At 44.2% G+C, this 20,137-nt stretch overlaps 1 protein-coding gene across 1 annotated transcript; it reads left to right on the forward strand.

Moving 5' to 3' along the window:
* The first annotated feature begins 276 nt into the window (after positions 1-276).
* On the forward strand, positions 277-19,089 carry LOC133577697 (uncharacterized). Its single transcript, XM_072912676.1, has 18 exons — positions 277-325; positions 1,218-1,328; positions 2,339-2,485; positions 2,831-2,929; positions 2,978-3,124; positions 3,742-3,888; positions 4,506-4,652; positions 5,000-5,098; positions 5,147-5,341; positions 6,998-7,161; positions 7,237-7,281; positions 7,373-7,482; positions 7,557-7,726; positions 11,288-11,439; positions 18,223-18,433; positions 18,502-18,651; positions 18,723-18,808; positions 18,874-19,089. The coding sequence occupies exons 1-18, from the start codon at positions 277-279 to the stop codon at positions 19,087-19,089; spliced, it is 2,445 nt and encodes an 814-aa protein (XP_072768777.1).
* The last annotated feature ends 1,048 nt before the right edge of the window (positions 19,090-20,137 follow it).

A 20,137-nucleotide genomic window follows, 5' to 3' on the forward strand; every position in this document is an offset into this window, starting at 1 on the left:
GATCATTAATATTACTATATACTTCTTGAAATAAAAACATAAAAAAACTGCCATTACTGCTCTTGTTGGTGTGACAGTACTAGGGAGAAGGTGACGGGGCCAGCGAGAGGTCAAAGGCAGGAGCGAGGCGTCAAGGTCCGTGTCCAGGCGACAGGGTCGAGATCCAGGAAGGCAGCCTGCAGGGAGCCAGAGGGAATTCGGGGAGACGAGACACACAACTCGAAACCAGGAAATGGGGGGAACGCCGCGCGGAATGACGACACAGGACACGAGACGATGAGCACAGAGGAGGAGAAACACAGAGTTGATCACAGTGCTGAGACAGGTAGCTATGTTCTGGCACTGGAATGCAGGAATTGCTGGCTTATGAAGGGAGTGGAGTCCTCATCAGCGTCAAGTGTGTGCATTCCAGATTATTTTGCTTAGTGTAAGTAATATAGCTCATATATGATGTATATTTAAAATAAGGAAATACCAAAAAAACTACTTATACTTTAAAAAAAAATCAATCTAACATTCAATCATGACTAAGATATATTAAATAACAAATAACACCTTTTTGGCAATATTTGCAATAATATCCTCCTTCTCATCGTTGCATGACTTTCAATAACACATATTTTACTTAATTTAAAATAAACGCAACACAATTAATTAAACATTTTTTAATCCAAACAAATCCAATTAATATTAAATATCTACTTTTTGTTTAATCAACGATCCGTTTTTTTTATTGACTGACAAGTTATATAAAGATAATGTATCTAACTCATCATAGTCTTGAGGAATTATTTCTGTTTGCTCATCAACTGGTGCCAAAATAACAGACTTGTCATGTTTATTTTTGGCCACTAGATGCCGCCAAGCATTAAGATTCAATGCTATGCACTTCACTCCTTGATAGTCTGAATAACTAGCACTGGGATTGGTTAACCCTCCATTCATCCATTTTCTACCGTTTGTCCCTCTCTATTGCTGTTATCAACAATATTATAATATGACAACATATAATATATAAATGTCCTATTTGTGCAACTTAAGTGCCCTTCCCCTTATTATTCCTATGTGTGTGGAACTATGTCACTAATTAAATCACTTATTGACGTCGCTGTTCCTTGGAAAGCATCATCATCATCATCATCATCAATCATCATCATCATCATCATCATCATCATCATCATCATCATCATCATCACTGCTGTGCTGACTGGCCTCAGAACAATTTCTGTGGGGGAAAACTTTGCTGGAAAAAGTTGAGGGAAGACCAGCTTGTCTCAGTGACTTCATGGTCATGTTTGCTGCTCTCATCCTCATCCCCATCCTCTCAGGTAAGCCTCACCATGCATGAAGGTATTGAATCATTGGTCGGGGGATTGAGCGACGCTAGTTTGACGTCTGTTTAACTACAAAAGCATGCCGTGTGATAAGAGACTTGGACACTCCTGGTCGAATCAGAACGAAAAATACAAGCCTTTGAAAACAAATGCCTCAGAAGAATACTCAAGATAACATACCATGAACACAAAACCGATGAGTATGTGCCGGGTGAGGTCGAAAGACTCGTTGGTTACCAAAACCCCCTTCTTGCAAAAGAAGGAAATTAGCCTGGTTCGGCCACACATGCCGCCACAACACCCTGTGCAAGACCATCATGCAGGGCACACTAGAGGGTGGAAGCAAGCAAGGAAGACCACAGAAATCCTGGACAGACAACAGTGCCGACCGAGATGCTGGTGCAGTTCTACTCAGCCATCATCGAGTCCATCCTCACCTCCTCCATCACCGTGTGGTTCCCCGGCGCCACAGTCCAGGATAAGCAACGACTGCAGCTCATCGTACGTGCTGCTGAGAAGGTTATTGGCTGCAAGCTCCCATCCCTCCAGGACCTGTTCTGTGTGGGTCGGATCACAGCTGACTCTTCTCACCCTGGACACAAACTACTCTCCCTTCTCCCCTCAGGCAGGAGACTACAGTCCATCCAGACCCACACCTCCCACCACCTGAACAGTTTTTTCCCCTCGGCCATCAGGCACATGAACAATAACAAGATCTGATAGCTCAGTTACAGTTCATGTTATTGCCTATTCTGTGTTATATGTGTTTTATGTTGAACGATTGCACCAAGTAAAATTCCTAGTTTGCGAACCCGTTCTCAAACAATGGCAATAAAAACTATTCTGATTCTGATTAGAATCAGAACAAAAAATACTACAAGCCTTTGAAAACAAACGCCTCAGAAGAATACTCAAGATAACATACCACGAACACAAAACCGATGAGTGTGTGCCGGGTGAGGTCAAAAGACTCGTTGGTCACCAAAAACCCCTTCTTGCAACAGTCAAAAGAAGGAAATTAGCCTGGTTCGGCCACACATGCCGCCACAACACCCTGTGCAAGACCATCATGCAGGGCACACTAGAGGGTGGAAGCAAGCAAGGAAGACCAGGGAAATCCTGGACAGACATCAGTGCCGACCGAGATGCTGGTGCAGTTCTACTCAGCCATCATCGAGTCCATCCTCACCTCCTCCATCACCGTGTGGTTCCCCGGCGCCACAGTCCAGGATAAGCAACGACTGCAGCTCATCGTACGTGCTGCTGAGAAGGTTATTGGCTGCAAGCTCCCATCCCTCCAGGACCTGTTCTGTGTGGGTCGGATCACAGCTGACTCTTCTCACCCTGGACACAAACTACTCACCCTTCTCCCCTCAGGCAAGAGACTACGGTCCATCCAGACCCACACCTCCCGCCACCTGAACAGTTTTCCCCTCGGCCCGTTCTCAAACAATGGCAATAAAAACTATTCTGATTCTGATTCTGATTCTGATTAGAATCAGAACGAAAAATACTACAAGCCTTTGAAAACAAATGCCTCAGAAGAATACTCAAGATAACATACCACGAACACAAAACCGATGAGTGTGTGCCAGGTGAGGTCGAAAGACTCGTTGGTCACCAAAAACCCCTTCTTGCAACAGTCAAAAGAAAGAAATTAGCCTGGTTCGGCCACACATGCCGCCACAACACCCTGTGCAAGACCATCATGCAGAGCACACTAGAGGGTGGAAGCAAGCAAGGAAGACCACAGAAATCCTGGACAGACAACAGTGCCGACCGAGATGCTGGTGCAGTTCTACTCAGCCATCATTGAGTCCATCCTCACCTCCTCCATCACCGTGTGGTTCCCCGGCGCCACAGTCCAGATAAGCAACGACTGCAGCTCATCGTACGTGCTGCTGAGAAGGTTATTGGCTGCAAGCTCCCATCCCTCCAGGACCTGTTCTGTGTGGGTCGGATCACAGCTGACTCTTCTCACCCTGGACACAAACTACTCTCCCTTCTCCCCTCAGGCAGGAGACTACGGTCCATCCAGACCCACACCTCCCGCCACCTGAACAGTTTTTGCCCCTCGGCCATCAGGCACATGAACAATAACAAGATCTGATAGCTCAGTTACGGCTCATTTTTATTACCCATTCTTTGTTATATGTGTTTTATGTTGAACCATTGCACCAAGTAAAATTCCTAGTTTACGAACCCGTTCTCAAACAATGGCAATAAAAACTATTCTGATTCTGATTCTGATTCTGATTAGAATGAGAACGAAAAATACTACAAGCCTTTGAAAACAAATGCCTCAGAAGAATACTCAAGATAACATACCACGAACACAAAATTGATGAGTGTGTGCCAGGTGAGGTCGAAAGACTCGTTGGTCACCAAAAACCCCTTCTTGCAACAGTCAAAGGAAGGAAATTAGCCTGGTTCGGCCACACATGCCGCCACAACGCCCTGTGCAAGACCATCATGCAGAGCACACTAGAGGGTGGAAGCAAGCAAGGAAGACCACGGAAATCCTGGACAGACAACAGTGCCGACCGAGATGCTGGTGCAGTTCTACTCAGCCATCATCGAGTCCATCCTCACCTCCTCCATCACCGTGTGGTTCCCCGGCGCCACAGTCCAGATAAGCAACGACTGCAGCTCATCGTACGTGCTGCTGAGAAGGTTATTGGCTGCAAGCTCCCATCCCTCCAGGACCTGTTCTGTGTGGGTCGGATCACAGCTGACTCTTCTCATCCTGGACACAAACTATTCTCCCTTCTCCCCTCAGGCAAGAGACTACGGTCCATCCAGACCCACACCTCCCGCCACCTGAACAGTTTTTTCCCCTCGGCCATCAGGCACATGAACAATAACAAGATCTGATAGCTCAGTTACAGCTCATTTTTATTACCCATTCTTTGTTTTATGTGTTTTATGTTGAACCATTGCACCAAGTAAAATTCCTAGTTTACGAACCCGTTCTCAAACAATGGCAATAAAAACTTTTCTGATTCTGATTCTGATTCTGATTAGAATCAGAACGAAAAATACTACAAGCCTTTGAAAACAAATGCCTCAGAAGAATACTCAAGATAACATACCACGAACACAAAATTGATGAGTGTGTGCCAGGTGAGGTCGAAAGACTCGTTGGTCACCAAAAACCCCTTCTTGCAACAGTCAAAGGAAGGAAATTAGCCTGGTTCGGCCACACATGCCGCCACAACGCCCTGTGCAAGACCATCATGCAGAGCACACTAGAGGGTGGAAGCAAGCAAGGAAGACCACGGAAATCCTGGACAGACAACAGTGCCGACCGAGATGCTGGTGCAGTTCTACTCAGCCATCATCGAGTCCATCCTCGCCTCCTCCATCACCGTGTGGTTCCCCGGCGCCACAGTCCAGGATAAGCAACGACTGCAGCTCATCGTACGTGCTGCTGAGAAGGTTATTGGCTGCAAGCTCCCATCCCTCCAGGACCTGTTCTGTGTGGGTCCGATCACAGCTGACTCTTCTTACCCTGGACACAAACTATTCTCCCTTCTCCCATCAGGCAGGAGATTACGGTCCATCCAGACCCACACCTCCCGCCACCTGAACAGTTTTTTCCCCTCTGCCCGTTCTCAAACAATGGCAATAAAAACTATTCTGATTCTGATTCTGATTCTGATTAGAATCAGAACGAAAAATACTACAAGCCTTAGAAAACAAATGCCTCAGAAGAATACTCAAGATAACATACCACGAACACAAAACCGATGAGTGTGTGCCAGGTGAGGTCGAAAGACTCGTTGGTCACCAAAACCCCCTGTTTGCAACAGTCAAAAGAAGGAAATTAGTCTGGTTCGGCCACACATGCCGCCACAACAACCTGTGCAAGACCATCATGCAGGGCACACTAGAGGGTGGAAGCAAGCAAGGAAGACCACGGAAATCCTGGACAGACATCATCAAGACATGGACGGACCTGTCGGCCCCAGAGCTATCGGCGGCCACTAAGGACTACGGGAACTGGCGCAGCCTGGCTGCTTCTTCATCGCAGTTATCCCCCCCGACGACTTGACAGTCATTGGAAAGAGTGAGAGTGTGTGATTGAGACGTAGGTGTGAGTCGGGACCCGGGGCGGACCGCTCGTCTGTGCATCGGTTGGGGATGTCTCTGCGCTGCTGACCTGGCTCCGCTCGGGATGGTCTCCTGCTGGCCCCACTATGGACTGGACTCTCACTATTATGTTAGATCCACTATGGACTGGACTCTCACAATATTATACTGGATCCACTCTACGTCCATTGCCCCGGTCGCCCGATCCCACATCTGCGGTCCCCTCCAATGTTTCTCATTTGAGTTTTTCCTTGCCCTGATGTGGGATCTGAGCCCAGGATGTCGTTGTGGCTTGTGCAGCCCTTTGAGGCACTCGTGATTTAGGGCTATATAAGTGAACATTGATTGATTGATTGAGGTTTCTGAGAAAAACTTAATACACACTGGTGGACGAACAGTCAACATTGTCCAAAGTCTCTTTCGTACCTTGCCAGGTGCGGCAGGCTGGGCTCTCGAGGAGGGAAATTTGCAATCAGCTAATGAGACAGCAGGAAGGCAAAACCAGGCATAAAACAGCACTGCGAAAACACCTTTCTAAGAGCCTAAGATTGCCTAATTATAAATCAGAATATGTCAATACACTTAATTGAAAAGCATGTTCAAGATATGTTGATAACATAAGCAAATAATTACCTTAAACACTCTTCGGTGATGTTTTAATTGAACTATGCATAAGGTATGATGATGATATTATGGGCCTGCTGCAGCCCATATTATTATTCCTCATACTTCAACTTTTGTTATTATAGTTCCGCATGTTTCTCTAACGATTAATACGAGACGGATCGGCCAACAAACCCCCACATATGTTATACCATCGGAAAAGTCTCACTCGCGCCTACGACGGTACTTTAAGTTGGCAACATTTCGTGTTACCATGGTGACGCTAATCACGAATGAAAAAAAAAATATGGGCCAATTTAATGGGTAGATACCCTTTTAATGGACAATTGCTCTGAGACAAACGCCAAAAAGACATGATTACCTCCTCTTGTAGCTCAGCCATACCTTCACGTAGCTCGGTGCTTAACGTCTCATTTTGCTCACACACCTGTCTACTTTCAACACGAGCTAACTGATGGCATGCTAACGTTAGCTGCCTTGCATGCTAACATAAGCATGATATTTTTTGAGCTAAATTTGCTTCTGTTTACACCAGAGTCAAATAACTTGGTACGTGACACTTGTTAACTGTTAGCATGAAAACGTTAGCAAGCTAATATTAGCATGATAACTTTTTTGCTGGTTTTTTTCACTTTTTTCTTGACTTCCGTAGTCATACACCTTACATCCGTGTTACTTGATATGTGAGACATGCTAACTGTTAGCATGCCATCGTTAGCACACATGCTAAGAGTTACATTTTAATGAAAGCTAATGTTTTAGGCTAACTCTATAGCTCATTTTGTACAGTTACACCTAAAACTCACGGATTCAGACACCCCGCACCTTCTTAAAAGTATGGCGCCTTCCGACGACCCCCGGCCAGAGGTCCAGGGCACAGATAGCAGGCCCATCAACATTTCCGTGGGAATTTTCTAGTTATTATTATGATTGTGTTTATGTTGCAGTGGGCGGCAATGTGTCAGAGTCTGCCTGCAGTTACCAGGATGTCTTGGACCACCTGAACCTGACCAAAAGCAACGAGCTGTACATCATGGCGAGGCCGGTGAGAAACTACAAGCAACGCACTACTGTGTCCCTGGAGGTTCATCTCTACGCCATCCTGGATGTGGTAAATGTGGCGAACCCGCTTTATGCGATCGATAAAAGTTTTGTTTCTATCATCGCTTAATGTGTTTGTGTGCAGGTGGAGAAGGAGCAGAAGTTTATCCCCTACGTCTTCACCGTCACGGTGAGGTTCCGGCTTTCCTCTAAAAGCTTTTTGCTCTTTTTTTAAAACATTTTTTGAATGGTCCCCTAATTCTCCTACCGCCGCGGTGCAGAGGTGGCACAATGAATACATTTCCTGGGACCCCGAAGAGTTCTGCGGAATAGATAATGTCTTTCTTCCCGCCGAGGTCCTATGGAAGCCTGACCTCACCATCACGGAGAGGTAGGCCATTAGAAAGGCGGTCCCCTTTGTTTTAAGCCAGAATAATCACCTCCTCTACGGATGTCTTCCAACAGGATGGAGAGGAACAAAGCACCGCCCAGTCCATATCTGGCCATCAGTGCTAATGGCAACGTGGAGTTTATTAACGACCAAGTTCTGGTCAGCACCTGTCGGATGCACATTTACAAGTTCCCCTTCGACAAACAGAGATGTAACCTCACCTACAGGTCCATCATACACCCGTGTGAGTCACAAAGAAAATTATTTTTTTTTACACCCTTACACACTAAACAATGCTGGGTTAATGGTTGGATCAGCTCTGGGAAATTGCCCATGCCCAAAACTCAAGTAACAACCCCAAAAGGAGATTGTGGAGTGATTCTCTCTTGAAATGCTGGGTTATTGAGTCTACCCAAATGCTAGGTTGAGCCTGTTGGGTCATATTTATGGGTTATTTCTAAGGAGTTGGCTAGTTTTTGTGACCTAACCAGTAGCCCAGCCAGCTGGGTTAGTGGTTAGATCAGCTCTGGGAAATTGCCCATGCCCAAAATTCAAGTAACAACCCAAAAAGGAGACTGTGGAGTGATTCTCTCTCGAAATGCTGGGTTATTGATTCGACCCAAATGCTAGGTTGAGCCTGTTGGGTCATATTTATGGGTTATTTCTAAGGAGTAGGCTAGTTTTTCTGACCCAACCAGTAACCCAGCTGCCTGGGTTACTGGTTAGATCAGCTCTGGGAAATTGCCCATGCCCAAAATTCAAGTAACAACCCAAAAAGTAGATTGTGGAGTGATTCTGTCTTGAAATGCTGGGTTATTGAGTCCACCCAAATGCTAGGTTGAGCCTGTTGGGTCATATTTATGGGTTATTTCTAAGGAGTTGGCTAGTTTTTGTGACTCAACCAGTAACCAAGCCGGCTGGGTTACTGGTTAGATCAGCTCTGGGAAATTGCCCATGCCCAAAATACAAGTAACAACCCAAAAAGAAGATTGTGGAGTGATTCTCTCTTGAAATGCTGGGTTATTGAGTCTACCCAAATGCTAGGTTGAGTCCGTTGGGTCATATTTATGGGTTATTTCTAAGGAGTTGGCTAGTTTTTGTGACCCAAGCCAGCTGGGTTACTGGTTAGATCAGCTCTGGGAAATTGCCCATGCCCAAAATTCAAGTAACAACCCAAAAAGGAGATTGTGGAGGGATTCTCTCTTGAAATGCTGGGTTATTGAGTCCACCCAAATGCTAAGTTGAGCCCGTTGGGTCTTATTTATGGGTTATATCTAAGGAGTTGACTAGTTTTTGTGACCCAACCAGTAACCCAGCCAGCTGGGTTACTGGTTAGATCAGCTCTGGGAAATTGCCCATGCCCAACATTCAAGTAACAACCCAAAAAGGAGATTGTGGAGTGATTCTCTCTTGAAATGCTGGGTTATTGATTCTACCCAAATGCTAGGTTGAACCCGTTGGGTCATATTTATGGGTTATTTCTAAGGAGTTGGCTAGTTTTTGTGACCCAACCAGTTGGGTTGCTAGTTAGGTCAGCTCTGGGAAATTGCCCATCCCCAAAATTCAAGTACGGTAACAACTCAACAAGAAAATTGTGGAGTGATTCTCTCCTGGCTTCTCTCTACCTCCTGAGACGGCGTCAAGTGGTCAGCCTCGGTCTTTGGGAGGAAAAAGTAAAAGACAAGGTTTGTATGTACTTTATAAGTTAACTTATAACCTGTCACATATCAGAATCAGAAGTACTTTATTAACCCCCAAGAGGAAATTAAGAAATATTAAGAAATATGAGTGAGAGGATTTTTAGAGGTTAGGGTGAGTGTTAGGGTTGGGGTTGGGGTTATGGTTAGGGTTAGAGGGTTAGGGTTAGGGTTAAATGCTTATTTGTTCAGGAGTGGTGACGTCCCACAAAGTGGGCGTGGAATTAAAACCGAAAGTAGGTGTACGTCATTTTGTTTTGTAGTTCTCAATACAACCGCCATTGTGGTTGTAGTCCAAACATCTTAACAATTTATGACTACTATGGCCAGAGGTCGGTATTGCAACTTGTAGTTTGCAAGCACCCAACTTCTGCCTGTAGATGTCGCAAACGTCCACAGTTTCCCAAAACAATTTGAAATGTGGACTCGTCAGACCACAGAACACTTTTCCACTTTGCATCAGTCCATCTTAGTCGAGCTCGGGCCCAGCGAAGACAGCGGCGTTTCTGGGTGTTGTTGATAAATGGCTTTGACTTTGCATAGTAGAGTTTTAGCTTGCACTTACAGATGAGCCCATGTGGTGATATCCTTTACACACTGGTGTCACTTTTTGATGCAGTGCCGCCTGAGCAATCGAAGGTCACAAGCATTCAATGTTATGTGCAGTGATTTCTCCAGATTCTCTGAACCGTTTAATGATATTACGGACCGTAGATGGTGAAATCCCTAAATTCCTTGCAATAGCTGGTTGAGAAATGTTGTTCTTAAACTGTTGGACAATTTGCTCACGCATTTGTTGACAAAGTGGTGACTTTTGCCCCATCCTTGTTTGTGAATGACTGAGCATTTCATGGAAGCTGCTTTTATACCCAATCATGGCACCCACCTGTTCCCAATTAGCCTGTTCACCTGTGGGATGTTCCAAATAGAATAGAATACAATAGAATAGAATGGACTTTATTGTCATTATATTTGCATATAACGAGATTAAGGACTCCAACTTAAGGTGCGGTAGTGGAAACAAATATGGGATAAAAATAAATTACACAAGAAGTAATAAAGATACAAAATAAGAATTGAAATAAAAAGACTACTATCCAATAAAAATAATAAGCAATCCTGTACAATACACAAAACAATATACAAAATACTGTACAATATACAGAACAAGACAAGAATATTGGAGTAATAACAATCAGTGCACTCGAAGGGTAATATTGCACAGTAGGGTATTAGGGTAGGATATTGTATAGGGGTGACCTGCTACCGTCGGGCAGGCGCTACAGGTGCATCAGAGCCAGAACAAACAGGCTCAGAGACAGCTTCTTTCCCAGAACTGTCACCATCTTGAACTCTAACTTATAATAAATAATTCACCCCTATACAATATTCTACCCTAATACCCTACTGTGCAATTCAACTTTCTCAGTCTTTTTTGCCACTTGTGCCAGCTTTTTTTGAAACATGTTGCAGGCATCAAATTCCAAATGAGCTAATATTTGCAAAAAATAACCAGTTCGAACATTAAACATCTTGTCTTTGCAGTCTATTCAATTGAATATAAGTTGAAAAGGATTTGCAAATCATTGTATTCTCTTTTTATTTACCTTTTACACAACGTGACAACTACACTGTGTTTGGGTTTTGTACAAAAACATTAAAATAACCCAGCATTTGGGTTGAATATATTACACATCTAGCTGGGTTAGATAAGAAACCCATCTTGCTGGGTTAAATTAAGCCAGCATTGGTTTGGTCCAATAGATCCCCAGCAGCTGGGTTGAAAACTACCCAATACAACTTTTACATGCTAAAAACGTGTTGCTTGTTGCTAGACAGAATTCATGATGCCCCATAGACAAATGTAAAAAAATTAAAATAATAACGAAAGCCACGCCCACTGACCCAAAAAGAGCGCCAGCAGGAACAGGAAGTCAAACAGACACCCCTACACATGTTTGGATTAATCTGTATGAAATATGAAATGCTCCTAATGAGCTTGCATCGATCCAAATGGCTTTCAAGCTAATGTTCACTCGGGAGGAGTTACATCATCAGCGCCGGGAAATGAAGCCGCGCTAATTAATTGCCCCGTTTCCACTGCCCAGCCAGAGCCATCAGACTGCAGCCCAGAGAGAACTCCAGCGAGGCCACCAAGCAGGCCCACGAGGTGATGAGGACGCAGTACGAGTGGGTCTTCCTCAGCATGACCGTGACCGCCTACACCGCCGACGACGACTTCGATGAGATCGTTTACACGGTCCGTCACACTCTACCGTTGGGTCATATTTATGGGTTATTTCTAAGGAGTTGTCTATTTTTTGTGATCCAAGCCAGCTGGGTTACTGGTTAGATCAGTTCTGGGAAATTGCCCATGCCCACCCAAAATTCAAGTAACAACCCAAAAAGGAGATTGTGGAGTGATTCTCTCTTGAAATGCTGGGTTATTGAGTCTACCCAAATGCTAGGTTGAGCCCGTTGGGTCATATTTATGGGTTATTTCTAAGGAGTTGTCTATTTTTTGTGGTCCAAGCCAGCTGGGTTACTGGTTAGATCAGTTCTGGGAAATTGCCCATGCCCACCCAAAATTCAAGTAACAACCCAAAAAGGAGATTGTGGAGTGATTCTCTCTTGAAATGCTGGGTTATTGAGTCTACCCAAATGCTAGGTTGAGCCCGTTGGGTCATATTTATGGGTTATTTCTAAGGAGTTGGCTAGTTTTTGTGACCCAAGCCAGCTGGGTTACTGGTTAGATCAGCTCTGGGAAATTGCCCATGCCCAAAATTCTAGTAACAACCCAAAAAGGAGATTGTGGAGTGATTCTCTCTTGAAATGCTGGGTTATTGAGTCTACCCAAATACTAGGTTGAGCCCGTTGGGTCATATTTATGGGTTATTTCTAAGCTGTTGGCTAGTTTTTGTGACCCAAGCCAGCTGGGTTGCTGGTTAGATCAGCTCTGGGAAATTGCCCATGCCCAAAATTCAAGTAACAACCCAAAAAGAAAATTGTAGAGTGATTTTCTCTTGAAATACTGGGTTATTGAGTCTACCAAATGCTAAGTTGAGCCCGTTGGGTCTTATTTATGGGTTATTTCTAAGGAGTTGGCTAGTTTTTGTGACCCAAGCCAGCTGGGTTACTGGTTAGATCAGGCTTTGGGAAATTGCCCATGCCCAAAATTCAAATAACAACCTAAAAACGAGATTGTGGAGTGATTCTCTCTTGAAATACTGGGTTATTGAGTCTACCAAATGCTAAGTTGAGCCCGTTGGGTCTTATTTATGGGTTATTTCTAAGGAGTTGGCTAGTTTTTGTGACCCAAGCCAGCTGGGTTCCTGATTAAATCAGGCTTTGGGAAATTGCCCATGCCCAAAATTAAAGTAACAACCCAAAAAGAAAATTGTGGAGTGATTTTCTCTTGAAATACTGGGTTATTGAGTCTACCCAAATGCTAAGTTGAGCCCGTTGGGTCTTATTTATGGGTTATTTCTAAGGAGTTGGCTAGTTTTTGTGACCCAAGCCAGCTGGGTTACTGGTTAGATCAGGCTTTGGGAAATTGCCCATGCCCAAAATTCAAATAACAACCTAAAAACGAGATTGTGGAGTGATTCTCTCTTGAAATACTGGGTTATTGAGTCTACCAAATGCTAAGTTGAGCCCGTTGGGTCTTATTTATGGGTTATTTCTAAGGAGTTGGCTAGTTTTTGTGACCCAAGCCAGCTGGGTTACTGGTTAGATCAGCTCTGGGAAATTGCCCATGCCCAAAATTCAAGTAACAACCCAAAAAGGAGATTGTGGAGTGATTTTCTCTTGAAATGCTGGGTTATTGAGTCTACCCAAATGCTAGGTTGAGCCCGTTGGGTCATATTTATGGGTTATTTCTAAGGAGTTGGCTATTTTTTGTGACCCAACCAGTAACCCAGCCTGCTGGGTTACTGGTTAGATCAGCTCTGGGAAATTGCCCATGCCCAAAATTCAAGTAACAACCCAAAAAGGAGATTGTGGAGTGATTCTCTCTTGAAATGCTGGGTTATTGAGTCCATCCAAATGCTAAGTTGAGCGCGTTGGGTCATATTTATGGGTTATTTCTAAGGAGTTGGCTAGTTTTTGTGACCCAAACCAGCTGGGTTGCTGGTTAGATCAGCTCTGGGAAATTGCCCATGCCCAAAATTCAAGTAACAACCCAAAAAGGAGATTGTGGAGTGATTTTCTCTTGAAATGCTGGGTTATTGAGTCTACCCAAATGCTAGGTTGAGCCCGTTGGGTCATATTTATGGGTTATTTCTAAGGAGTTGGCTATTTTTTGTGACCCAACCAGTAACCCAGCCTGCTGGGTTACTGGTTAGATCAGCTCTGGGAAATTGCCCATGCCCAAAATTCAAGTAACAACCCAAAAAGGAGATTGTGGAGTGATTCTCTCTTGAAATGCTGGGTTATTGAGTCCATCCAAATGCTAAGTTGAGCGCGTTGGGTCTTATTTATGGGTTATTTCTAAGGAGTTGGCTAGTTTTTATGACCCACACCCCCTTTCGATCGACATATTTTACAATCAAGTAAAACGCAACAAAAATGCAACAAACGTTTAAATGTGAATGCGAAGGGTACAAAATAAACCCACATACAATCTGATGGATCTGATACATCACTAAGCTTTAGAACTTTGTTGTGAAAATCTCCTTCCGCATCTGTGGAAACGCTTCCCGCCCACACTGCTTGATGCCTCGTCTGAGCTGCTGTGACGTAGATGACCATAGTTACTAATTAGATGACCATAGTAACTAATGATATGACCATAGTAACTAGTATATCATGCAAAAGTGCAGATTCCAACCATTGGAATACTTTGTATAGTTAAAGACTTACGGTCATTAGAAAACATCACTGCACATCATAATGGCAGCTACACTTTACATCTTGAAGATCTAAAAAAAGGATTTGGGAATGTCCGGCGGGCCAGATTGAAAAGCTTAACGGGCCACATATGGCCCCCGGGCCTTAATTTGCCCAGGTCTGGGTTAGAGTGTCCACCCTGAGATGGGTAGGTCGTGAGTTCTCACACTATTATGTTACATCTACTATGGACTGGACTCTCACAATATTATGTTAGATCCACTATGGACTGGACTCTCACACTATTACCGTATTTTCCGCACCATAAGGCGCCCTGGGTTATAAGCCGCGCCTTCAATGAACGGCATATTTCAAAACTTTGTCCACCTATAAGCCGCCCCGTGTTGTAAGCCGCATCTAACTGCGCTAAAGGAATGTCAAAAAAACAGTCAAATAGGTCAGTCAAACTTTAATAATATATTAAAACCAGCGTGATGTGGGCGCGCATGGAATCGTATATCAACATGGACGAAGCTGCGTGAAAAAAGCCACCCGGCCTCTTCGCGTAAACTTAAACTTACCTTAACCACTCGCTCATCTTTTCTTCATCCATCCCTTCGAGTTAGCTTTTATGATGACGCCGGCTGGAAAGGTCTCTTTTGGCAAGGTCTTCCTTTTGAATATCACCATGGGTGGAAGTTTCTGGCCATTAGCATGGCAAGCTAGAACCACAGTGAAGGACGACTTCTCATTGCCTGTGGTGCGAATATTCACCGTACGTGCTCCCGTTGTATCCACAGTGCGGTTCACAGGAATATCAGTTGCTGTGAAATAGTAATCCGTGTGCGGATGGAGAGATTGCGTCTTTTCATGAACCGGATCCCTGTCGTTTAGTAGGAGCCATTTTGTGGTCTTTACAGATGTAAACACACAAAGGAAATGAAACGTACGTAATATCCGCGCGCTTTTTCTTCTTCTACGCAGGCGGGTGGTTGCTTACAGTAGAAGAAGAAGCGCTTCCTGTTCTATGGGGGCGGGTGCTTACCTTGGCGGTTGCTTGCGTAGAAGAAAAAGCGCTTCCTGTTCTACCGGGAAAAAAGATGGCGGCTGTTTACCGTAGTTACGAGACCGAAACTTTATGAAAATGAATCTTAATATTTATCCATATATAAAGCGCACCGGGTTATAAGGCGCACTGTCAGCTTTTGAGAAAATTTTTGGTTTTTAGGTGCGCCTTATAGTGCGGAAAATACGGTATGTTAGATCCACTATGGACTGGACTCTCACACTATTATGTTAGATCCACTATGGACTGGACTCTCACACTATTATGTTAGATCCACTATGGACTGGACTCTCACAATATTATGTTAGATCCACAATGGACTGGACTCTCACAATATTATGTTAGATCCACTATGGACTGGACTCTCACAATATTATGTTAGATCCACTATGGACTGGACTCTCACAATATTATGTTAGATCCACTATGGACTGGACTCTCACACTATTATGTTAGATCCACTATGGACTGGACTCTCACAATATTATGTTAGATCCACTATGGACTGGACTCTCACACTATTATGTTAGATCCACTATGGACTGGACTCTCACAATATTATGTTAGATCCACAATGGACTGGACTCTCACAATATTATGTTAGATCCACTATGGACTGGACTCTCACACTATTATCTTAGATCCACTATGGACTGGACTCTCACACTATTATGTTTGATCCACTATGGACTGGACTCTCACACTATTATGTTAGATCCACTATGGACTGGACTCTCACTATTATGTTGGATCTACTATGGACTGGACTCTCACTATTATGTTGAATCTACTATGGACTGGACTCTCACTCTTATGTTAGATCCACTATGGACTGGACTCTCACTATTATGTTAGATCCACTATGGACTGGACTCTCACAATATTATGTTAGATCCACTATGGACTGGACTCTCACTATTATGTTAGATCTACTATGGACTGGACTCTCACTATTATGTTAGATCCACTATGGACTGGACTCTCACTATTATGTTAGATCCACTATGGACTGGACTCTCACTATTATGTTAGATCCACTATGGACTGGACTCTCACACTATTATGTTAGATCCACTATGGACTGGACTCTCACACTATTATGTTAGATCCACTATGGACTGGACTCTCACACTATTATGTTAGATCCACTATGGACTGGACTCTCACAATATTATGTTAGATCCACTATGGACTGGACTCTCACACTATTATGTTAGATCCACTATGGACTGGACTCTCACACTATTATGTTAGATCCACTATGGACTGGACTCTCACAATATTATGTTAGATCCACTATGGACTGGACTCTCACTATTATGTTAGATCTACTATGGACTGGACTCTCACTATTATGTTAGATCTACTATGGACTGGACTCTCACTATTATGTTAGATCCACTATGGACTGGACTCTCACTATTATGTTAGATCTACTATGGACTGGACTCTCAATATTATGTTAGATCCACTATAGACTGGACTCTCACTATTATGTTAGATCCACTATGGACTGGACTCTCACAATATTATGTTAGATCCACTATGGACTGGACTCTCACACTATTATGTTAGATCCACTATGGACTGGACTCTCACACTATTATGTTAGATCCACTATGGACTGGACTCTCACTATTATGTTAGATCTACTATGGACTGGACTCTCACTATTATGTTAGATCCACTATGGACTGGACTCTCACTATTATGTTAGATCCACTATGGACTGGACTCTCACTATTATGTTAGATCTACTATGGACTGGACTCTCACTATTATGTTAGATCCACTATGGACTGGACTCTCACACTATTATGTTAGATCCACTACGGACTGGACTCTCACTATTATGTTAGATCTACTATGGACTGGACTCTCACTATTATGTTAGATCCACTATGGACTGGACTCTCACTATTATGTTAGATCCACTATGGACTGGACTCTCACTATTATGTTAGATCTACTATGGACTGGACTCTCACTATTATGTTAGATCTACTATGGACTGGACTCTCACTATTATGTTAGATCCACTATGGACTGGACTCTCACACTATTATGTTAGATCCACTACGGACTGGACTCTCACTTTTATGCTAGATCCACTATGGACTGGACTCTCACACTATTATGTTAGATCTACTATGGACTGGACTCTCACTATTATGTTAGATCCACTATGGACTGGACTCTCACACTATTATGTTAGATCCACTATGGACTGGACTCTCACACTATTATGTTAGATCCACTATGGACTGGACTCTCACACTATTATGTCCAACACAATATATCGACACAAAACCTGCAATAAAAACAACATATTATAACGCAATGTTTTTGGAATAAATAAAACATATTTTGTCTAAAAACACAATTTTCTGTGCAAATGCCAAACTGCGACTAGGTGGGGATCTACTGCATACTCTAACTTCCCACACGGGGCGCTAGAGAGCCAATTGATCTGAGCACAAAAATGGACGAATGAGACAAAAATGTTATTAAAAGGTCGTTAGAGTAGTTATGCATGATGACATTGTTGTATATTTGTTGATGGTGACACTCTCCCAGGACAGAGTGACTGTGTGATGAGCCAAGAAGATGCCAACCAGGAATCGTCGAACAAAAAGCTTTATTTGTTTTAGCGAGCCTCAGACTGGAACTGCAGCTTCCAGGAGAAAGAGAATGGGCCTGATTACTCTTTTGATGTCCTCTGGACCACTGCCCTTAAATACCTTTTACACGAAGACCCTTACTCTTTCAGTCTGGACAAAGCCCAGTTTGTTGTTTGGCCAGTCTATCTATTTCCTGACCTTATCCCTCTGCTCAGTTTGAGTCAGGTTTCCTCCGACCTCTGATCTCTACTCCTACCTGTGGGGGCTCCTACCAGATGTTGTTGATGTGTTTATAATCAATCCTAAAATCCGAGCCTGCATTCCTCTAGGATTCCAATTGTCCTGGGGGCAAGAGCCACCGCTCCCTTGATGAGCTGTGATGGACATCTGCACCCAAAGCTATCAGGGCATATTTCCTAAAAAATTGTGTGACCTAATACAAATGCATGCTAGTTCACAATCATATGAGAAAATGGTACACGGTATAATTTACCACAACATCAATGGAAGCTGTCCTACCTTCTCTCAGATCACCATGAGCAGAAAACCCATCCTCTACATCGTCAACTTCGTGTTGCCCATCCTGTTCTTCCTGGGTCTGGACTTGGCCTCCTTCCTGATCTCGGACAGAGGTGGAGAGAAGCTGAGCTTCAAGATCACCGTGCTGTTGGCCGTCACCGTGATGCAGCTCATTTTCAACGAAATCCTGCCGTCCTCCACCAACAGGATTCCGCTCATCGGTAAGGAGCCGGCGACTTTCCTCCCCAGAAACGATTGCGCTCACCGGGGGTCTTCTGCTCCGCCTCAGCCGTCTACTGCATCGGAATCTTTGGTCTGATGCTGCTCAGCCTACTGGAGACCATCTGTGTGATGTACCTGGTGGAGAAGGACTACAAAAGCCACTTAAACGGGGATGAAAACCACGTCCTCAACCAACAGCCTAACTGTCGTAATGAAGGTGCATGAAGTCTTGGCTGCATGTAAGGATGTTTTTGGTTTCCCTTGTGCAAATTTCGATATTGCTTCCAGGTATGGTCCTGGGAAACGACTGCGGACGCATCTGCTCCATGCCTGCCAGCGAAGCTCTAAACCCGATGTTACTCGGAGCCAGAGAGGTGAGACTGAGACCCACCTGTGGATGTAAAAGGATTCCAATTGACAAATGAAAGCCTTGCCACAGAGTCGGAGCGGCATGCTGTGCCAGACGCTGGAGAAGCTGTCGGACGAGCTGAAGGCCATGGAAAGAACGCTGAGGCTGCTGCACGGCGGCCAGAAAGAGGAGTTGGGATACTGGAGCCGACTGGCCAGGAGGATCAACAGGATCTTCTTCATCCTCTACGTGACTCTGGTCATCCTCTTTTTAACGCTGCTCTTTATCGCATGGACCAGTGATTAAGGATGTTTATACGCTGAGCTTCTTCACTAGCCGCACAGGTGCCCCGAAATGAAAACATTTAGGAGCACAGAAAAAAATTGAGGCGCAAAATAAAATGTCTTAATTAACTAATGATATTAGTAACGCTTGTTGTGTATTTCTGGTCTTGTCATCTTAGTCCGGACAGAAGGGTGACACGGCAGTGCGGCCGGATCTAAAGAGACGTCGGAGACGCTTTACTGAACCAAAAGTTGCTTTATTACAAGCGAGTGTCATTATACAGGACTGCAGTACCTGGAGGAGGTCAGGTCAAGAAAATGAGGCAATCTTAACTTGGAGAAGCCAAACCATCAGTTTTATAATCCTTCTTTCTCTGTCTCTCTGTGTGTGTGCTAAGTTAGGAGAACACTAGACCTACTCAGTGGTCTAGTGGTTTGATCGGTAGGTCGTGAGTTCAAACCCCGGCTGAGTCATACCGAAGACTATAAAAATGGGAGCCATTACCTCCCTGCTTGGCACTCAGCATCAAGGGTTGGAATTGGGGGTTAAATCACCAAAAATGATTCCCAAGTGTGGCCACTACGGCTGCTCACTGCTCCTCTCACCTCCCAGAGGGGATCAAGGGTGATGGGTCAAATGCAGATAATAATTTCGCCAGACCTAGTGTGTGTGTGACAATCATTGGTACTTGAACTTTAACATCCTGACCCTAAAAGGAGATGTTCGTTAAAATAAAACAGTTAAAGTACCAATGATTGTCACACACACACTAGGTGTGGTGAAATGTGTCCTCTGCATTTGACCCATTCCCTTGTTCACCCCCTGGGAGGTGAGGGGAGCAGTGAGCAGCCGTAGTGGCCACACTCGGGAATCATTTTTGGTGATTTAACCCCCAATTCCAACCCTTGATGCTGAGTGCCAAGCAGGGAGGTAATGGGTCCCATTGTTATAGTGTTTGGTATGGTATGACATTGTTTACCTGTATCTCACCTTTTTTGTAAGGGGTGCCGGAAGTTGGCAGACCCGTCAGCAATTCGCTTTCTGTCTCCCTGCAATGTTTGTCTGATCT

The sequence above is a fragment of the Nerophis lumbriciformis genome, linkage group LG39, assembly GCF_033978685.3.
Source record: "Nerophis lumbriciformis linkage group LG39, RoL_Nlum_v2.1, whole genome shotgun sequence".
NCBI classification, from domain to species: domain Eukaryota; kingdom Metazoa; phylum Chordata; class Actinopteri; order Syngnathiformes; family Syngnathidae; genus Nerophis; species Nerophis lumbriciformis.

Excerpts from the sequence above, each read along its gene's own strand:
- LOC133577697 (XM_072912676.1), top strand. The coding sequence starts at position 277 with ATGAGCACAGAGGAGGAGAAACACAGAGTTGATCACAGTGCTGAGACA. Across the intron at positions 2,486-2,830 it reads CAGTGCCGACCGAGATGCTG|AATCAGAACGAAAAATACTA; the intron begins GTGCAGTTCTAC and ends GATTCTGATTAG. Across the intron at positions 18,809-18,873 it reads TGTTACTCGGAGCCAGAGAG|AGTCGGAGCGGCATGCTGTG; the intron begins GTGAGACTGAGA and ends GCCTTGCCACAG.